We start from the raw sequence: 19,759 nt of genomic DNA, 5'->3' as shown, positions 1-19,759 counted from the left end.
TAGAAATTCTGTTAATGTTTTTTTGCCATCTATACTTCCTGGTACCTCTTCCTAGTGGAGGACAGTTCAAAATGAATTTGATAGTCAGTACACAATTCAGTTCCGAAGGAGATATTGCTAGGGTACTAGCACTGAAAAGTTATGTGAATCTACATACCTTGCTCATGCTGTCAACTTCCTCAGCTCGCTGGCGAACATGCATGGCAGTGGCTAACACTCGATCCTTCTCAAGTCGCAGCTCATGCTTCTCTTTCTCTAGGGCCTCCCTGGCTGCAGCCAGTTGCTCTTCTTTGTTGCGCAGTTCAGCGGCCTGTACCTTCAGGTCTGCCTGTTCCTGAAATTACACAGATACATACATGTTGTTTTCTATTACAGATGTTTCAACCAATTGGTAATAGACCAATAGTGTTTTCCAATACAGCACATCCCTAACTATGTGTAAAACAATACCTAGGCGTGTATGCCACACAAACAATAATAAAAAAAAACAAAACAAAAAAAAACCCTGATAAACACATAGTTACGGTAGATCTCCTTGTTACTTACCGTATAAGTAACACATCCATAAAATGTGGTTAATAATTTTGCACCTTTCTATTCAGTTTGTCTATAGACGCTTTTATAATGTGACATCTCTCAACACATTCCCAGATTTGATTTGCTTCATAAGAAGATGAAATAAGGTACATTATGTTAAAGTAAGACCATAAGGGTGTTGGTATACACACTATTGCCTGGCACTGAAGTATATTATCTAGCCAACATTTATTACAGAACCCTATGGGAATTTTTAGCTATAATAATATCTATAGCGATAAAAATGAAATAATTATACACTACTCTTCAGTGTAATATTGCAATCACTCAAGCTTTAAAGTCCGCTCCACCTCCTGTGATACTTTTTTGTCAGTGGTAATGGCAAATGGTAACAAGGATGGTTCAGACAGCCAAACTTTAGAAATGTATCAGATCTTTGCATTCCTCACAGCATAGCATCTACATGTCCAATTCATAGGTCTCTGCATCATTTTAATCTTTTTTTTTAAGCACAGAATATAACTGGGCATTAAAGTTTTAAAGTAAAGACAAGAGAGACTGTTGATCGAAGGAAAATCCAATTGCCTCATGCGATCAGGAAATAATTTTTTCCCCCTGTTGGAGCAAATTGTATTTTTCCTTCCTCTGGATCAACTATGTCTATAGGGTTTTTTTTTATCTGGGATATGTTTATTTCCCTAATGGTTGAACTTTGTGGAATTATGTCTTTTTTCCACTTAACTTCTAGGTTTCTTATAATCGGGCAGTCCGCACCCTGCATTTTTCACTTTGCTGCACCATTAATGCTGACAGGAGAGTATTGCACTAGGAATAAACAAGTGTCCCAAGAGGTGATTACATGGAATCCTTCATTGGGTGAATGTTGTGAAATCTGAGTGGGTAACAAGCACTGCTTTATAACAGATTCCCTTTACATATCTGTTCACTTTAATAAGAGAAAAGTAAGATTTTACCTGAGTGGTTTGAGCACAAATGTGTGGTCTCTTTATAGAATATTGTACAACAGAAGCTCAGTACAGTGTGGGATATTGGACAGACTGAAGCAAGGTGTATACCAATGCCACTTACACTGAAAAACCAAAAGTAAAATGACACCTAACTTGGTTATGGAATTAAAAATAGTAATTATAAGTTGTATCACTTCTCAGGATAACATTTTTTAATAATCTTTCCTAATCACCTCACAATTTATGGAATCCTAATTGTTTGGTAAGAACACAGGACACCTAGAAGGTTACAAGGACGGACCTTAAATATGGTTACACCAGTACCTTAGCAAGGCTGAGAAGAGCTCCTTCTCTCTGGGACTCTGCCACTTTGGCTCTGGTGATGTCATTTTCTGTCCGCTCCTTGCTCAGTTTTTGTTGGGCCTGAAGTTCTGACCACTCAGCAGCAAGCTTTCTGCGCTCATCTGCACACCGAGTCATAACGGACTGCTGTTCCTCCAATAAAGCACTCTGGAAAAGAGGTAATAGGGACAGTAAAACTTCAGGTTTTATGAGCACATCTGTTTTTAACTACAATCAGACTTGTACATTAATCATTAACACAAAATTCACAAATCTGTTAATAATAAAGGTTAATTTAGGAAATATGTGGTAACAAAATGATTTTGTGCAACCATGCAACACACACACAGTAAATTCAAAGCAAAGGCATTGAGGCCGATTTTTATAAAACTCTAAGACTGGTGAAGAGATATTTTATCATAATATTTGCCATTAGTTAACAAATGTTTTTATCCTGCAACAGATCCATTCCAGGTTGGCTATAACACTCAGGTTATTCCATGATAGTCTATCTTCTCCAGTCTCGGAGAGCTTTAGTAAATCAGACCCACTGTGAATTTGTTGCCTAACACATGTTAGGTGCACACTAGATTTGTGGCAAATCATCTGACATTTTCTGTACTTGCAGGTGATTTTAAAGGACAAAACATGGGTAAATGTATATTTGGCAGAAATGTTCTGCATAGGTTTAGATTTTGTCCCTACAGTATCATTAAAAAATAATAAATTAAATAAATAGGCAGTGAAGAAAAACTTGTTAATAAAAGCAGTAAGAATACTAATAAAATAATGAATAAATGAAATGATTTTTTTTCAATACAGAAACACAGCCATGTCATGTGACACTTTTTACAGAAATACCGAAACGGCTATAAAATCTCTTCGCCCATACACCTTTACACAAACACATTCCACATAGATTAAGTTCCTTCTGCCACTATATAAAACTAATGGACACAGAAGGTCATGCCACATATTTGCAGTTGTGTTATGGTTACATTGTATGTGTACCTGCCAGCTGATATATAGGTTAAATTTGGTATACATTGTCAGAAGAGGGAATGTAAACAGACTGGCACATTTTATAGGGCATAAAAACCCTTCAATAGAGATGAAAAATAAATTAATGCATTCTTCAAGTGCTTAAACGGTAAATGGTTTATGGAGCACAGCCTAGAATAATGTTAATGGAAAAACAAGTTTAAACATTTCAGGTCATTAAAGTGTGGTATGGAGTAACATTTGCTGGGATTTATTAGCAGACAGAGGGATTTACTATATACTTAACCTTCACAGTAAAGACTGGAGTGTGCAGTCTCATAAAAAATCCTGCCAGGAACCTTTTGGAATGTGTTGATATATCTATAGATTCCAGAATGACTGATCTATTTGATCAGTGAAGGCATATTTCAATATTGCAACACTCATTATTTGTGAACAATGGGAAGATTTTACTGTTAAAAAATAGAAATGGTTTGGAGAAGACAGCTCAGAACAAAGCCTTCAACTCTGAAAGCAGAACTGCCACTTAACAAAAAATTCTAGCTACCTTTACAGGTGGAAAGTCATCGATCCCTTTGCGATCCTAGTCAAATTGGTCCCACGCTGTCCCATCTTCCTTCTTAGTCCCAGCACGGGCTGGACACCGGGCATGGCCATCTTCTTCCTGGTTCTTCTGCTAACATAACCCGATCTCAGTGAGCATGTGTGAGATAAGCACTTTTTTTCCAGTGGAATAAAGCCCTTTCTGTGCATGCGTGATATTTGGCACATGCAGAGAAAGCAGCCTGCAGCCTCCTGAGAAGCTGCAGGCTGAGAGGCTTCAAGGGGGCTTGTGGGCTTTTAAGGAGAGGGGTCTACCTTTAAAATTGTAAAAAAACAAACAAACAAATAATCTACCCATTTATACAAGTAGAAAATGTGATGGTTGTCTGCTTTAAATTATTTTATGTATAAGTTGAGTCCACTTTATAGATCCTTAGTTAGTTTTTTAACTCTAGACACCTCCTTACAAAAAGGCATTGATAGACAGACCGAGTCTACAAAAGGGCAAAGCAAATGGTAAAATGTCTAAGGGATGAAGCGTATCAGGAGAAACTACAAGAATTTAGGATGTACACATTCTTAAAGAAATACAAGAAAGGGTGGATGTGATTTAAACCTTTGTATATTGTAAGGGTGTGAAGAAGGTTCAGGAGGGCATTACTTTCAATATGAAGCAAGGATGATGAAGATAAATTCATGGCCACAAACTATTAAGGAAAACTAACCTGAGAATACACAATCCTGAAAGCACAGGAAACAAAATAATGACTGCATACATACATTCGTGCAGTGTTTCTCCTTTCCAATAATTATTTGATTCATTTGTAATGTAACATAACTAAAATTTGGCTTCTCCAGAAGACTCTATTCCCAGGCACCACATTCCTCCTTGCAGATCTTAGCCCTCTCCTCTTCCCCAAGACTCTATCCAACTCTGTACTGGCACAGCTCCTCTATCTCTCACCTTCCTACATAACCTTTTATGTGGCTCCCTACAGAGGAGTGCAGGGTAACACTATAGAATGGATACTGACATCATATCCAGGATGATGGCACCTAGCAGAAGTCTTAAGCTGTTTGGAAATCTACACAATGGAAACAATTACAGGCAAATACCATGCATAAGATACAATAAATGAACAATTTATGAAACTGTATATTAACAGTTATTGAAGTCACGCAGATGATAAAACAATTTCTGACCTTTGCCCTCTCCAGCTCTTCCCTCTCCTGAGCTATCTGTAGAGTCATTATTCTTTTTTGTTCTTCTAATGAGCGCTGTAAAGAGTCCATTTTAGCCTGTTCTGCAGACACCCTCCAACGTTCCTGTTAAAGTACAATTTTGTTAAACCCACATATAGCAGTGCATAGAACAAGAGTGTCCAATCACAAAAATCTTCATTCCTACCTGTTCCAGCAGGCGGCTCTGCTCACTCAGTCGAGTCTCCATGTTAGTGATGATCATACGCAAGTTGTTCCTTTCCTCTTCCATGTCTTTCTGCTGTCTTGTTAAACGTTCTTGTAATGCTAAATTAGGAAACACATGAAAAGAAACAGAGATGCTTCAAAGAAATTATGCTTTTACATAACAGTGGATAACAGTGTATAATAAATATTGGTTATAAATTATTTGATACCTCGGAGCTGTCCCTCCCTTTGTCGTGCTCCAAGTTCTATCTCCTGGGAAGTGTTTATCTGGGTGTTCTCCACTCGAACAGATAGATCACTTAACTTATAGGAGAAAGCCTCCATTTGTTCAATAACTCCATTTAATGACCTGAGAAAGACCACATGATAGAGCCCATCAAAAATACAACATAGAAAACAAAACTGGAGGTTGTTACAGCTTACAACATTAATATAAAAACTGAGGTAAAGCAAGGTTCTCCTTATATATTTACTAAAATATATTATGTCGATGTCAGTTTCCTGTGCTGGATAGAGTAACCTTCTCTATTTGTCCTGGCAACCATTGTACAGGAAGTGATGGAAAGTCTAAAATTTTGAGTTGTCACAGGAACTTTTTTTCTGTTGAGTCTGGAACAGGAAACAACAGAAGAGAGATGCTCTAAAGTAGTTACAAATCCTCACAGTAAGTGACTAATCTGGGGCGGAGAAAGACCATAAAAGCCCAACTGCAAGACCTTCACACTAAATTATCCATAAACAGTAGAAACTGTGTGCACCAGTGACCAGGTCATAGCCTTTTATTTTTGAGTCGCAGAGGCCAGGTGTCCAATATTAGGAAATAATAATAAAACATCAATGAGCCTTTCAAAGCCAAGTGACTTATGTATCTAGGTTGTGGTGTCAAGGTCAGGTCAAGAACTGCACAATGGCTTGAAATTCCACATAGTTGCTCCCTTCAATGCTCGCCTAAACAGCAACCAGGACTACTGGAACACCTACAGTATTTGTCACTGTAAAGGAAACCATTGGCTAATGACACTACTAAAGAGAAAAAAAAAAGTGGATTTAGGGAATAAGACCTAAAATGACTGGATCTTTTAAAGAAACACAGAAATAAAAATGTTGAAATTAAAACACCACAAAGTGCTCCTAAATGTAATGACAGCAACTAAGTTTTATGCAAAGCTTGAGTACACTTTAAAAGTCAAGCTTGGTTCCATCAACTTTCAGATTCCATCAAAGTAAAACAGTGGGCAGAGCTATGTTTGACATTAAAAATGTCAAAGCAAAACCACATCTACTTTAGAATTTGGTTTTGGAATGTAGTTTTTAATGTAAAAGCCCCATCATTGCCCTACCAATCATTTCACATTAGGGTCCTGAAAAAACTGACTCCCCCTCTTATCTGAAGAGCAACACAACCAGTATTACGAGGGGATATGTAATCCTGCACAAGAAGAAGCACTAATTAACCTAGTCTGTGATGAAGCACTGGTCACAGCATCAATTTCCTGATCCTTCAGCCTCTTTAGTCTCTGCAGCTGCTCTTCATGGTCTTTGCACATCTCTTGGACGGACAACCTACAAGAAGGAGGACATATCAGACAATGCTTGCAAATCTTACACCAAAGAGAATACCGATATTTCCAAGCCTGACCACTCACCTCTGAAGCTCCCGGATACGTTCAATCTCCTTGTCCTTCTCCTGCTGGAAATCTGTCAGCCTACGCTGATACTGAGCTAGCAATTCAGCTTTCTCACTTTCTGCACTCTGGCAACGGGCAAGGTATTGTAAAGAAAGCTCCTGGTTCTCTTTCTGCAGACGTTCCTCCCTTTGGCGGGCGGAATCCTCCACAAGCTTCAAACGATTTCTGTTAATAAAGGGTGCAGTAATGAAGGAAAAGTCGAAGAAACATGGAAATACCAATAATCAACTCCATACACATAATAAAGGGGGCAAATAGGGTTTCTAGCATTTTTATCTCACATCACCTGAGACTTCACTTAGGTCTCAAAGACGTGAATATGATAAAAAGGGTTTATATGTGCACAGTGCCCATGTAAAAGCATCCCTCGTCTGTGCATGGTACTAAGAAGTGCCTTTTGGTGGAACCATCACAGCTACAACCAATTGCATAAATACAAAAATTTGTATATATTTACCAAGTTTCACTTTCAGCAGCTGACAGGAGCTGCAATAGTTAAAAATAAATAAAAAAAAAAGATTCCTATGAAACCACTTGTTAACCCCAATCACCCGTTTAACTTCTTTCTCCCCTTCTGCCTATAGCAATTTTTTGCTAATAGCAAAAAAAATTAAAATAAACAAAATGGGAACAATGCTTTGTACTAGAACTTGATTTTACTGTCTGTTTAAATGAAAAAAAAATTATAGAATAAACTGTACACTTTTATTTACAGTACAACTACTTTTTCGTAAAAAAATTTTTAGCCAAATTTTAGTTCCACTATGAAAATTCGCAATCAGGCAGGGACAGCAGGATTTTGTGTAAAAAATGAATTCCCTTTCTGTAAAAAAAAAAAAAAAAACAATAAATTTTTAAAAGAAAATTGTGTAGGTGAGCGATTTTAGCAATGCAAGTTCTGGTTGCCTGCTGCATGCAATTTATTGCATGCATGAGTTACTGGATAAGCCCATTTGTTTCTTGTACCATACCTCTGTGCGTTTTCTATGAGCTCAAGATCCTCTTTATGTCTTTGTTGGAGTGTTTCCAATAACATGTTTTGCTGTTCCTTCTCTAGCTGAAGCTTTCTAATCTGTAATATATAGAACAAAATATTATGGTGGCCCCTTTTATTGTAGAAAAAATTATTAATTTTATTTGGGTACAACTAGAATAATACCTGTGCCTCCAGATCCAATAATCTGCTCTGTAACTGGAGCATCTCCTTTTGGGACTCTTTGTTATGTTCTAATATCATGGACGTGGCAGGGACAAACTGTAATGAGAAATGTGCCATGGACAACAAAAATTCAGAATTACTGCAGATAAAGGAGTTAAATAGGAAAACATATTATTCAAAGTTTTTTTTTGTGCTTGTAACATCTTTTACTTTTATCTACAGCAACTCCTAACGGCTGCAGAAAAAGTCACATTTTAGGTTAAAAACAAGCTGTTGCTGTACTGCCTCATCTAGAGGCCTCTGAAAAGTTGGGTTCCTCTGCCTTAAAGCTGGCTGGAAGCTTTCTAAATATTTCCTGCTCTATAGGGTAGAATTTAAAAAGTTGAAGTGTTCAAACACAAGAATTGTGGGTAAGGGTGTTTTAGGAATAAGTATCATGCAGACAAACCTGAATTTGGCTTCTGTGAGAATCTGAAGGTCCAGCTAAAGTAACTATAAAAAAAAAAAAAGTACATATTATGTATGTATGTATGTATGTATGTATGTATATATATATATATATATATCAATTATAAGAATAAATATATTTATATTACAGAATAACCAGAACTATTACTAGCATCAGTGCTTGCTTGAAATTATGCCTATTTTATATAATAGAACTGTGGGTCAGTCAGACTAAACTACAAGTTATTTTCTCATCAGAAACTGAAATCTCAATTTATACTATAATTCTCATAATTGTATGTAAAATCCTACACTTTTAAACAGCTGAAATACTTAAAGCTCAATTGAATTCTCATTAGCTTTACTGTAATGCAGTTGGGCTGCAAACCCAGAATACATCTTAGCTGCCAGCTCCTACTGTTCCTCTGCAATCCTCTTCGGTCATTGGGTGGCCACTGGCACTGGCCACTGGTCTATTTTAGGGGTAACAGTACATGTAATGTGCAGTGTAAACAAGAACAAAAACAAAAAGCCACCAGGAAATGAGGACATTTTCGGGCCAATAGACTTATCATGTCTCTTCTGCCAAAAAAATTGGAGCATGTCAGGTCACAGGGGTAGCCAAGTATGTAAGAGCAGCAGAGTGACTTTTCTAGATGCTGATCGCAAAGCATTAAAACTCTTTTATTATCTAAATACAATTTAAATATTTTGTCCCTTTAGCTTCCGGAGGATAAAGTAATGTACCTGACTCAAGGCTCCCCTTTTGTCTTAAAGCTGTAGGAGTACTGGAAGAATTAACTGATGGCATTAGTTTTTTAGAACTTTCCCAAGGTTGAGGGGTCCTACAAAAAGAGATGAGAATGATATAGTTAGTTTACATGGTGTAGGTTGAATGCTTGGTAATAACAAACTTACTCTGTAATGCACACCAAGATATTTCTGCTGCAGCTGGTATGGCCTTACTATCTGAGCTGCCAATATAGGATTGCTGAGGAGCTGGGGTTCTGAAAACATACATTTTAACATATTTCACATAATCATCCTAAAAATACATAAATAGTAATTTCTGCCAGCAAAGTAATGTTTGAAAGTCACCCTAAAATACCAGCATTGTAGCATATATAGATGCACAATAATGCATCTGCCACAATATGCCTGGCTGAACAACCCAAGAAAAAGTTCAGCAGTGGTGTGTCATTCAAATAGGGAGTTGACAGAAAAAAATAGAAACACAGACCAGGTTGCTGGGAGCCTGGCAGAAGAGCAGGCTGTGGGAAATATAAGTATCACCAACATGGAAAGAATTAGGCAGACGCCTATACCAGTATTATCCCAGCCATTACCATGCAGGAAGCAAATATGGAAGTTACAGGTGTCAGTAATAGAGGCAGGGGGGTACCTGGAGTGGAGGGGCTGCTAAAGGCATTAGCTGCATGCTTGCAAATATAGACTGCTTTAATGGGTATGCATGTGCCATCAGGAGGAAAGGGGCATCTTAGTTTTTGGTGCTGTGATTGGCATGACTACCTTAACAAGATCAGGTTGTAAATTGGTGATAAAAGTGTCAAGTATGGGTGACTTGGTGATGTACAGTAAAATTGGTTTGTAGGAGGCATCACTTTTTCTGTACTAATCTATGTGGCATCAAAATGTAGATAAAAGAATGCACAAGGTTAGAACAGTAGAGATGACAGTAGTACTAACGGTATAGAAAGTGCAATGTTCTCATTAGAAGCTGCAGGGCTTGCAAGTGGGCTCCACTGAAGGCTTGAAAAAAGCAATATGTTTTATAATATGTTTGTGTATGTTTTAGTAGTCATGTTCACAATTTTAGTCCCTTGAAATATCTTTAGGCTTTAGGGAACTCCTGCCAATATTTAAATCTAAAAATAAGTAGTGTGAATGGTTGTAGATATAAGGATGAATAAAAGAAATGTGCTATACTAGTGCATTTCACCATCCAGGTCTACTCTATACAATTAGAGTATTATTAGAAATAATGACATTAAACAAATGGCTGTGAAAACTGCAGTGCTCCTTCACATTAGTGGCCGGTAAAATGTACACATTACATTGGTGATCAGTGGGAACAATGCCCACTTAAAGATAGTTAAAAAGATCACTGGCATCAGAGGTAACTTATGTGAGGAAGAAATTGCTGCTTGCTCAAGGAACCCCTAGCAACAGCTGGAGGAAATATAGTTGAGAAACACTGCTATAGATACTGTATTTTTCCACCATGCAGAAATAGGATAAATGTGTTATCAGTGGTTTTTAATGAGTGGTTTGTTGCCATCTGTGTGCCAGATTAAAACCTTTGCTCGTCATGCTGATCATAGTCATGGGTCTGAAATTAATGAGAAACCAAAACGGTTCACCTCAACAGAAATGGACCGGGAATCTTTTAGGGTCAACTGTGCAAGAGATATTCCCCTCACTTCTCAATCTCCTGTCTACAGTCTACCATGTCTACCATGAAACACAGGTGGAAAACCATAAAGCTGAAAAGGATTTAAACATTACTTTTGCAAATACTGACCCCTTTTCAGAAACCTCTTTTGGTTCATTTTGATTCCGTCCCGTTTGTTCGTCTGTCTTCTCATGCTTCTGGGCTTTCTTACGAGCCAAGGCTGAAATCAGCCATTCATCATCTTCCTGTGGCAGAGAAGAGGTGTCAGCACTGCGAACTTTTGGCTGAGGTATGGGTTCACCAGCTTTTGGCACAGGTGTAGTCTCACTGGCACTTGGCACAGTCGTAGTCTCTCCAACTTTCGTTGTGGGTGTTGCCTGATTGGCTTTTGACTGGGGTGTAGTTTGACTGGTTCTTGGCTGCGGAGTGGTTCTGTTTTCTGGTTTGGTTCCAGATGGAGGGCGTCCAGCAGAATGTGGAGTTGCAACAGGTGCTGGGAATGGCTCTTTTAAAGGAATTGAAGGGGACAGATCTGGTACATCATCATCTTTAAGTCCCAACCAATCAGCCCCACTCCTTGCACCATGAGTTGGACTTGGAGCTAGTGGAGTGGTAGTGACAGACCTTGCATCAGACTTCAAGTTTTCATTACCATCTGCAGAAAATCTGTTTGTATTTCAAAAGATAAACAATGTGGTATAAGCATTAACAGAATAAATAACTATGGTGGTGCAAATCAAAACAACATCAAATATGTATAATGAATAATAAATGAAAAAAAAAATAATTATTTCTATTTGATCAATACGTGTCCATGGCAAACTGTTTAAAAAATTATTATACATCTTATGTCAAAATTATGGCAATTTGGTATTAAAGGTGCAGATTCTCATTTTCCCAATCCTGGGTAAAAGACTTTTAAAGCCCATCTACGACAAAACTTTCAATTTAGATTTTGATAAAGTGGAGAGGGAAATAGCTTCTGATGTTTTTTTTTCTGCTATATGCATTTCTATTGGGAAGGCAGAGGGTAATGAAAATTGAGGGAAACCTCCCAAATAGGGCGCATCCCATTTCCCATTCTATTTAAAAATATTTTGATTGGAGTTAGACTTTAGGACATTAGGACTTTTCTGTCTGTATAAATGATCCAGGTCAGTGACTTTTCAAGTATTAAGGCCAGGATCAACACAAAAGCTATGTAGCTTTTTCTTTTGAAAGCATGGCAGCTTCTATATTTCAGATTCCCTTTAAACTTAATGAGCAGGAGAAAGAAAACGAGTGACAAGCAGATATTAATAAAATCTATGCAATTAAGATGAGTATTTTAAGTACCTGACTGAAGAGCGGCGGGATGGACGTCCTTCAGGACTCATCACTATGGTGGGTTGGTAGGCACCAAAACCAAAGTCTTCATCTGGCAGTGGATCATCTTTTTCTGTTAAATAGAATGTCCCAGTTACATTCTTTGCTAGATCACAATACTAAAGCCACCAGACAATAAAAAAAAGCTTGGCTCACCTGACATTTTCTGATACTTGGGATCCAGTTTGAATTCTTTCTTTTCACCAGTTGCAGGCCTTTCCAACAGCTTGGGTGATGTTCCTCTTCCTAATAATTCATCCAGTTTGGATCTTGCAGGCTTTGTAGCAGAGCTGGAAAAAAAGTAATTCCTATTTCACCCAATAACACAGAGAGGGTGCCATTGGGGGAAAATTTGTAATTGGGCAAGGCCCCCCCCGGTACATTTGGGACCCTACTTTACTATTTGTCCAGAGCTTCAGTTTTCTAAAACACTCTCAAATGACAAAGACTAAATTGCAGAATTAATACAGTTTACCACAAAATACTTTCCTATTACTCTCCTCTATGACTCCTACCTGACAGTTTTATTTTTTAAACAGTTTTATGAATCCTTTAATTCCTAAGGGCTTTTGGTTGGACTGCGGAGGTTACAATCCTTCTCTCAAACATCAGCAGTAATTGACTGGGCAGTACTCACAAAATGAGCCTGGGAGTGTTTTATTTACAGCATGGGCTCACAGGAAGTAAATTGAATTATGCTGGGCATCATTTACCCAGAAAAAGAGGAAGGCAAAAAGTTTAAGTTCTGTTTTAAAGAAAGACTAAACCCAGGGTGACTAAACCCAAAAAAAAAAAATTAAAATATTGCTGATTACTAAATGTAGTAGCTGCATTCGGTTTCCATTTTTAGGCTGGAAATATTTATGAACAGTGTGAGCCCAGTATGTCCAACCTGTGTGCATCAGCAATATAGCCAAAACAGTGGCACTCAATTATTATTTACAAAGCTTTAAATGCCTTTACAGTTCATCAGTTAACAGTACATAAATGACCTGGAATGTTTTGTCTTTTTCCAGTGCGTGGGGTGAGAATTCTTATGTGTGGCACATCATTTATATATATGAGCATGTTTATAACAGGTGTGTCTCCCTGTGAACTTTCAGGTTCACGCTTTTTAAAGGACATCAGGGAATGTAGCCGTGGGCTTATTTAAACCCTTTCCAAACCACAACATATGTTTCTTGAAGTGAAAGAGTCATAACATAGAAAATATGTAATATATAAAACATTCATGTGCTGTGCTTTCAAATATAATACTGGCCCCTCAGCAGGCATCACTTACGAACCTCAAAGGACAATTTTAAGATTTTTATGACTTCCTGGTTTTCCCGGACCAGAGTATTGTTTACAGTGCTGGCCCCTGCTTTATTAGGACTTGGCCCCATTTTCTACTTAGTTCCATCATTACTGTATGGCTATCTTTAAAATAATCCATCCCTCATTTTTACCTCTCTAGTTTCTGAGAACTTTGTATTCCATCACCAAATCCTAAAGCATCCATGATATCATCTCCATCCTCTTCAAAGTTCAAGTCATCCTTCCGCCGAGTCCCAGTCCCTGGGTGGGATCTGGGTTGGGTTCTTGTTGGGCTGACAACTGATGGTTCTGCAAAGGATTATTCAAACATAAAAATGATAATGAAATAACAGAACCAAATAATGTGTATACTGATGTGGAAAAAAGCAAACAAAGTAACAAATTTAAAAATCAGAGTAACAAATTTTAAAACTTTTGTGGGAATTAAAGGATATATTGGATCCAACCCATTTTTAGTATATTATTCAAGCATAGAGGGCCTCTTACTTTCAGCAGAGAGTAATAGAAAATGTTTTTAAAGAGCCACTTGGCAAATGACAACTATAAAAGTCTACCTGGTCCTGTTTTTTTGGAGTCTAATTTCAAACTTTTGCATTTTATTTTATTGATAATACCCCTGACAGTCAAAGTGCATTAAGTCCAAGAAGGTAAATATTTTATTACAACATGTATTTTTTCTTGTGATCAGATGCCTGCTGAAAAATACAGGTATTATCTGATGTCCATCTGTTGTATGCTGCATTGCCAGCTGTGATCACTCCTTCTTGGTCTTGCATACTAACATAGTTTAGATGTAGAGAAGAAGAAAGAAAGATATACGTTCCTCCAATCAATGTGTATTTTAGTAAATTTGGAAATGTGGATCAATAAATATTTCTTCATTTCCACACAAGACAAGTTAACGGTCAATCAATACAAATCTGTATATGTCAGACAATTAGTGTGTGTGTGTGTTACAGCTAAACTCCAGGCAAGCAATGTAAGCACCTGGCCTTGGCCTCTTGCTATCTACCACACAGCAAATGGTAGGAAAGGGAAAAGCAACACAAATTTCATGTATTATTGGTAGGATGAGCTAATCAGTCTGCAGCATCTCCCCTCACTGTCTATTTACAGGCTGGGGAAGGGAAAAGACTTAAGTACAGAAAAGAAATAAAAGGATCTCATGCCTTGCTATATAAATCTAATCACTGGATGGGCAAAAAAGTTTTTTTGTTTGCAGGTAAACCAACTCCAATGTACCTAAAAAAATAGTTGACTACCACAGAAAAAGTCAATTTTCCCAGAGAACAGACCTCTCCTCCTTACACATCATAGCTCTTCTGGGGGTGCCTTACCCTAGTCTGTCATCACAGAGGCAGATAAAGAAGACATTTTTCCCCAAGAAAATGATATGAAAAAAAAAATACCTATAGATTTCCTGAGTAGGGTTCAGTTGGATTGTATATTGGTAATCCTGCATATTCCTTACCATTTGCTTTTGTTGAAACAGGCTCTGCTAGAGCAGATTCAGATTTGGCACTCGTAGGTTTTGACTTTTTAGGTAGTCCAGTACTGTCATCAGCCAAAAGATCTTCAAGTGGGTCGTCTTTAATTAACATGATAAAAAAAAACAAAAAAAAAACAGATATTTTCAAAAACAAAATTACAATAAAAAAAAACAGTGATTGGATCCACATCATAATCAATCCTAGATATTTCCAGCCTACCCTTGGCTTATTTTTTTACAATTTACTGCTGAAAGATTTCCCATGACATCTTGTGTACATGGAGTGTAACCGATTAACAAATGTCTGCATTGATAGCTTGCAATTCGACTTGAGCTTTTTCTAGTAACAACTAGGTGGTTGCATTTATTTAACGAAAAATATTCTATAGACTTAACAACCCAGTCTAAAATCAACGTAACTTGGAACGTGGATTTCAGGAGGTTGAATATGTTTTACTAGATTGACTCGTATTGCTTTGCCTGTATACGAATGGCAGTAAATTAGCCCCTCACTTTTCACACAAAAAATAAGTTTAAAGTAAAGCTACAACCAAAACAAAATAAAATGTCTTACGTAATGAAACATTATCGTCCTGATCATCCTCTGACCAGCAATAAAAGTAGAGAGGAAAGTCACGTCAAGAACCCATTATCTCATTCTTATATTTAGCACACACATATTCAAATGCATTTACTTACCATCAAAGGAAAATTTCTTATATGTTCTGGATGGACCTGCAGGGGCGGATTGTGGCTTCTTCTCAGGAGTTAAGTTCTCTGCAATACAGAAAAAAAAAACACAGTATAGAAATTGCTAATACTAAGAATTGCTAAATATAATGTCAACCTCATCATGTGAAATATAAAAGCTAATATATAATGCAGTTAATTTTTTTCAGGTGATTGTGTGGCAGCTGTAATCAGATGGTCAAAATGTGGGCAGGCAAGGCACAAAAATAGATTTCTGCCTGCCCCCTTAGTATGTCGATCATCTTTTTATTATGGCCAACTCTATGCCCCTGTATTGTGACCAAACAATTCAGTAACCACCCAAAAACAGCCAAGGGGTTATTAAAAAGTGCAGAGTCGTGTGCCCGGCTAAAAGAGGCTGGGAAAACATTGCAATGTGCTGTATTATTCTGCTAAAGCAATAACAGCTACCCAGATACAACCAAGGCAAATTCACCTAACTGGGATATGAAGCATCTTTACTTACATTTACTTTAGTGAAATTACTTCTGTTACATTCTAACCAGAAAAACCAAACCAATATAAAAAAAAAAACATTAAGCTAAACCAATGATCACTGCTAAATAGTTAAACAATAGGTAATATGGGAAATGCCCAATTTTCTGCTGTCTATAATATAGAATGTGGCCATCAGCGGCAGCAGTTGATACTGCATACAATTATCGAGTGATATTTCCTCTGATTCAGATCCCCAGAAACTAATGAGAAGTGCAGATTGTGATGCCAGTTTAAGCTACACATGAATCTTGCACCTTGCATTAAAAAAATTTTGTTGTAGGGAGCAGATTTGGTAATAACCAGTTTACTTTAAAGAAATGTAGAGAGAATGGGAAAGATATATTCTTCTGTGTTTTACCATTTTTAGTCCCATTCTTGCCTTGACCTTTTGATTTATTGGCAGTACTTCGGGCCATCTCAGAATCCTTTGCAGGAGCTGACTTGGGCTTCCTAGAGCCAAAAATTTCTGCATCCATATCATCTAAGTCCTATAAAAAAAGACAATAGTACAGTATGCTTTTTCACTAGTGTGAGTACATTTATAATGGGAATGTTTAACTCTATTTGACTTATGGATTTTTATAATGTATATATTTACTATAGTAAGTGGTAAAAAATAAGCAATTTTGAAGCATTTCACATTAATGTTTTATATGTACCACTTACTGTTCGTAGGTGGTGAGCTCCAAGAAAAACAGGGAGTTCCAACATGCTCTTTATTCTCCAAATACAGTTGTGAAATAGACCTGAATTGCAGAGTCATTACATTCAATATTGCTGCTACACATGAGGGAATCCCTCTCTCTATCTCTTTCCTTAATGAGTTAGAACACTCTGGCTAATTTTTTTTTAATATATAAATAATACACAAAAGAAGCGTAAATTTGACACAACATCACATAGCAATAGTACAAAACAGTTTCTTAGTGCAATATATGCAACCATAAGACCTATCCACCTCTTTTTTTGTATTTTCTTTTTTTTTATCTATAGAAACAGTTTACAAAATCGACCTTTAAACCAGTGAAAGAGGGGGTGGGGAACCTTAATTAAGTTAAAGAATTAAAGTTCTGGCTAACTATTTTAACAATGACTTTCAAACAAAACAGCAGTGGATTATCACACTGAGAACTCAGCATGCCTTGCAAACTTAGTAGTAGTAGTAGTAGTGTGTGTGTGTGTGGGGGGGGGGTTGTGTGTGTGTGTGTGTGTATATACTAGCTGATAACACGGCGTTGCCCGGGCATTTATTTATTGCAATCTTATATTATACAGGAAAAGAAATTTACCAAAGCTATGTGATTTTCTTGTTTACAGTGTGGTTTCATTTTTTTTGCCTTTGAATGCACTTGGCTAATTGCCCTAGGTTTTCTCAAAGACATTATTACAGGCCAGAAATTCGTAAAAAGCAAAAAACAAAAAGTATGTAAAAATATAAGCAAAAGGCACAGTCACCAAACAATACATACACACACATATATATATATATATATATATATATATATATATACACACACATAAACACATACATCCGAGTACACCTCTGACATATAGCACAGCGCTGTACAAAGATCAGCGTTGCACTCACATGAGTCTGAGTCATATGTCTAGCAAGTTTAGTTGAAATGTCTTGATGCGTTTCCTAGTGATGACATACACACATTCATCCAAATTTAGCTCTGACATATAGCACAGCGCTGTACAGAGAAGACTGGTGCACACTCCGTCATATGTATGGCAAGTTTGATATACACACACACACACACACACATACACATACAGTATATTCTTCTATAAATGTCATTCTCTATTCAGAGCAAGTGACAAAGTCTTCATAAAGCAACGACTCCTTACCACCCCCCATCGCTGTATAAAACTCCTTTTCTTCTAAACTCTCCATTGAAACCATCATTAAAATACCTAATGGTGGCTGTTGTCAGAGCTCAATGCCCTCATCCCCGCTATCATACAGAAGGGCTTAAGATAAGCAACTGGTCACTAAATCTGAGTTTTACATATATGGAGGAGGCTTCATGCTCCCCTAAACTTGAAAACACTGACTACATTGTAGTGGTAGCCACAGAGTCAGGAGTGGTGGCACAGCACTGAAGAGGTAACTACAGTGTTCTCCCCAGCCCCTTTTAGCTGGGCGGACCACCCGGCACTTTTCGGTGACCACCCGGCTGTTTTTGGCTGGTTACTGAAGAGCTGGGTCACAATACCCACCCTGCCACCCGCCTACAATTTCTTACCACCCAGCTTAAAAAATATTCTGGGTTAAACACTGAACTATAAAGTGACCAAGGAGTTGGACTTCACATACACTATCACTTGGTTTGCTATGCAGTCACTGAAATTTAAAAAAAAATGTATGCAGTTTGGCTTTGATTTCTTTATTGTCTCGTATTCAGATAATTTATTTATTAACATAACAGTAGGTTTACCTTTAGGCTCTCCAAAAGAGCTTGTGGATCAGCATCTGAAACATCAGAATCCTGCTCAAAAAAGAAAACACATTATTTTCATGTAAATGTACATTTGTTTCCAACATGTATTACTTGAACACAAAGCGCTAACCATCATGTGCCTAAAATATTGCACAGAATTAAAAAGATGGTGGTACTTAGAAAATGTTTTTAGTAGCTTCTTGTACTTGATATATAAAAGCAAGAAACGTGGACAAATAATGTTTCTGCTGGTATTGCATGAGGACAAAGCTCCTCTATTTGCATTAAGTGCTGAACTGAAAAACAAGATTTACCAGGAAAATTACATCAACATTTTGAAATAAAATGTTATTAACAAAGGCATTTTTTTCATTATTTGGCAGATTCATCTGCAGTGAGTGTCTGGTAAAAGTCACTTTTAACACATTATATATACAGGTAGTCCCTCGGGAAAGACATCCGACATACGGACACACCCTAGATACAAACGGGGCTGCCATGCTCGCTCCTGTACAGAACAGAGGCTTGGAGGGGGCGATTTGCATGACTTGCAAAATAAATCTTTTGCTAAATAAAGCTGATATTGTGGGTGATCCTAGGAACTCTTTCTGCAGCCTCTTGTAACTTTAATGACCAAGACAAAATGCAGTTGTTTTTTTTTTTTGCATATCAAAATACAGCTTGCTCCAGAAGTTAATAAATGTCTGGGCTGCAAGTTTTTTTTTTTGCTTTGTCTGTGATTAACTTACAGTGAGAATTTTATACAGTAACTGACACCACACTGTCTTATAATATGTTGATATGTTAATATCTGTCTTAATTGCATTTATTAAAATAATGTACCGGTTTCAACTTACATACAAATTCAACTTAAGAACAAACCCACAGTTTCTATCTCATATGTAACCCAGATGACTACCTGTATGTGTATATATAGAAAAGTTTTAAGATGGGCTCAGATAAAATGTAAAAAATATATGAAGAATAAGGTATAACTTTTTACTTTGATTCTTACTGTGTGCATTATTCTCCCCTAGCAGCAATAGTTTTTTTACTGTGCATGTACGACATGACCTTGGCCACTCTATGTGCATAAGGTGTAATAATATGTCTGGCACTGTAGATGTATGCCATCAACTTCTGGCCTTCCTCTCCACCCTCAGTCCTCACTCTATTTCCTTGCTCCATTCACCTAATCCTTACCTACTAAATTCTCATTTCCTCCAGCACAAAGCAGTAATTCACTAAGAGGTAAATGGCAGAATACAAATGCAGCACAAATAATGTACAAATCATATTTTACTGATGTAATATGCTGAAGCAGATGTTACTTATGTTCCACTTTAAATGATACTGTTCATTAGAC

General features: G+C 37.2%; 1 protein-coding gene across 2 annotated transcripts in view; it reads right to left on the bottom strand.

Moving 5' to 3' along the window:
- FBF1 (Fas binding factor 1) overlaps positions 1 to 19,759 on the bottom strand; it is a 30,434-nt gene that overhangs the window by 3,974 nt on the left and 6,701 nt on the right. The window contains exons 6-25 of one of the 2 annotated variants that reach the window (XM_072403858.1): positions 18,391 to 18,441; positions 16,305 to 16,434; positions 15,398 to 15,475; positions 15,273 to 15,302; positions 14,681 to 14,797; positions 13,341 to 13,497; positions 12,049 to 12,182; positions 11,863 to 11,965; positions 10,657 to 11,193; positions 8,862 to 8,959; positions 8,116 to 8,159; positions 7,668 to 7,763; positions 7,480 to 7,580; positions 6,467 to 6,673; positions 6,276 to 6,383; positions 5,030 to 5,169; positions 4,801 to 4,919; positions 4,596 to 4,718; positions 1,830 to 2,015; positions 158 to 334 (exon numbers count right to left, since the gene is read on the bottom strand). In XM_072403858.1, the coding sequence (XP_072259959.1) occupies positions 158 to 334; positions 1,830 to 2,015; positions 4,596 to 4,718; positions 4,801 to 4,919; positions 5,030 to 5,169; positions 6,276 to 6,383; positions 6,467 to 6,673; positions 7,480 to 7,580; positions 7,668 to 7,763; positions 8,116 to 8,159; positions 8,862 to 8,959; positions 10,657 to 11,193; positions 11,863 to 11,965; positions 12,049 to 12,182; positions 13,341 to 13,497; positions 14,681 to 14,797; positions 15,273 to 15,302; positions 15,398 to 15,475; positions 16,305 to 16,434; positions 18,391 to 18,441 (2,736 nt within the window). The remainder of the gene's footprint in view (positions 1 to 157; positions 335 to 1,829; positions 2,016 to 4,595; positions 4,719 to 4,800; positions 4,920 to 5,029; positions 5,170 to 6,275; positions 6,384 to 6,466; positions 6,674 to 7,479; positions 7,581 to 7,667; positions 7,764 to 8,115; positions 8,160 to 8,861; positions 8,960 to 10,656; positions 11,194 to 11,862; positions 11,966 to 12,048; positions 12,183 to 13,340; positions 13,498 to 14,680; positions 14,798 to 15,272; positions 15,303 to 15,397; positions 15,476 to 16,304; positions 16,435 to 18,390; positions 18,442 to 19,759) is intronic. The other variant, XM_072403859.1, reaches the window with a different exon arrangement.

Source organism: Pyxicephalus adspersus, chromosome 3 (assembly GCF_032062135.1).
Source record: "Pyxicephalus adspersus chromosome 3, UCB_Pads_2.0, whole genome shotgun sequence".
NCBI lineage: Eukaryota > Metazoa > Chordata > Amphibia > Anura > Pyxicephalidae > Pyxicephalus > Pyxicephalus adspersus.
This window is presented reverse-complemented; position numbering and strand designations above follow the sequence as displayed.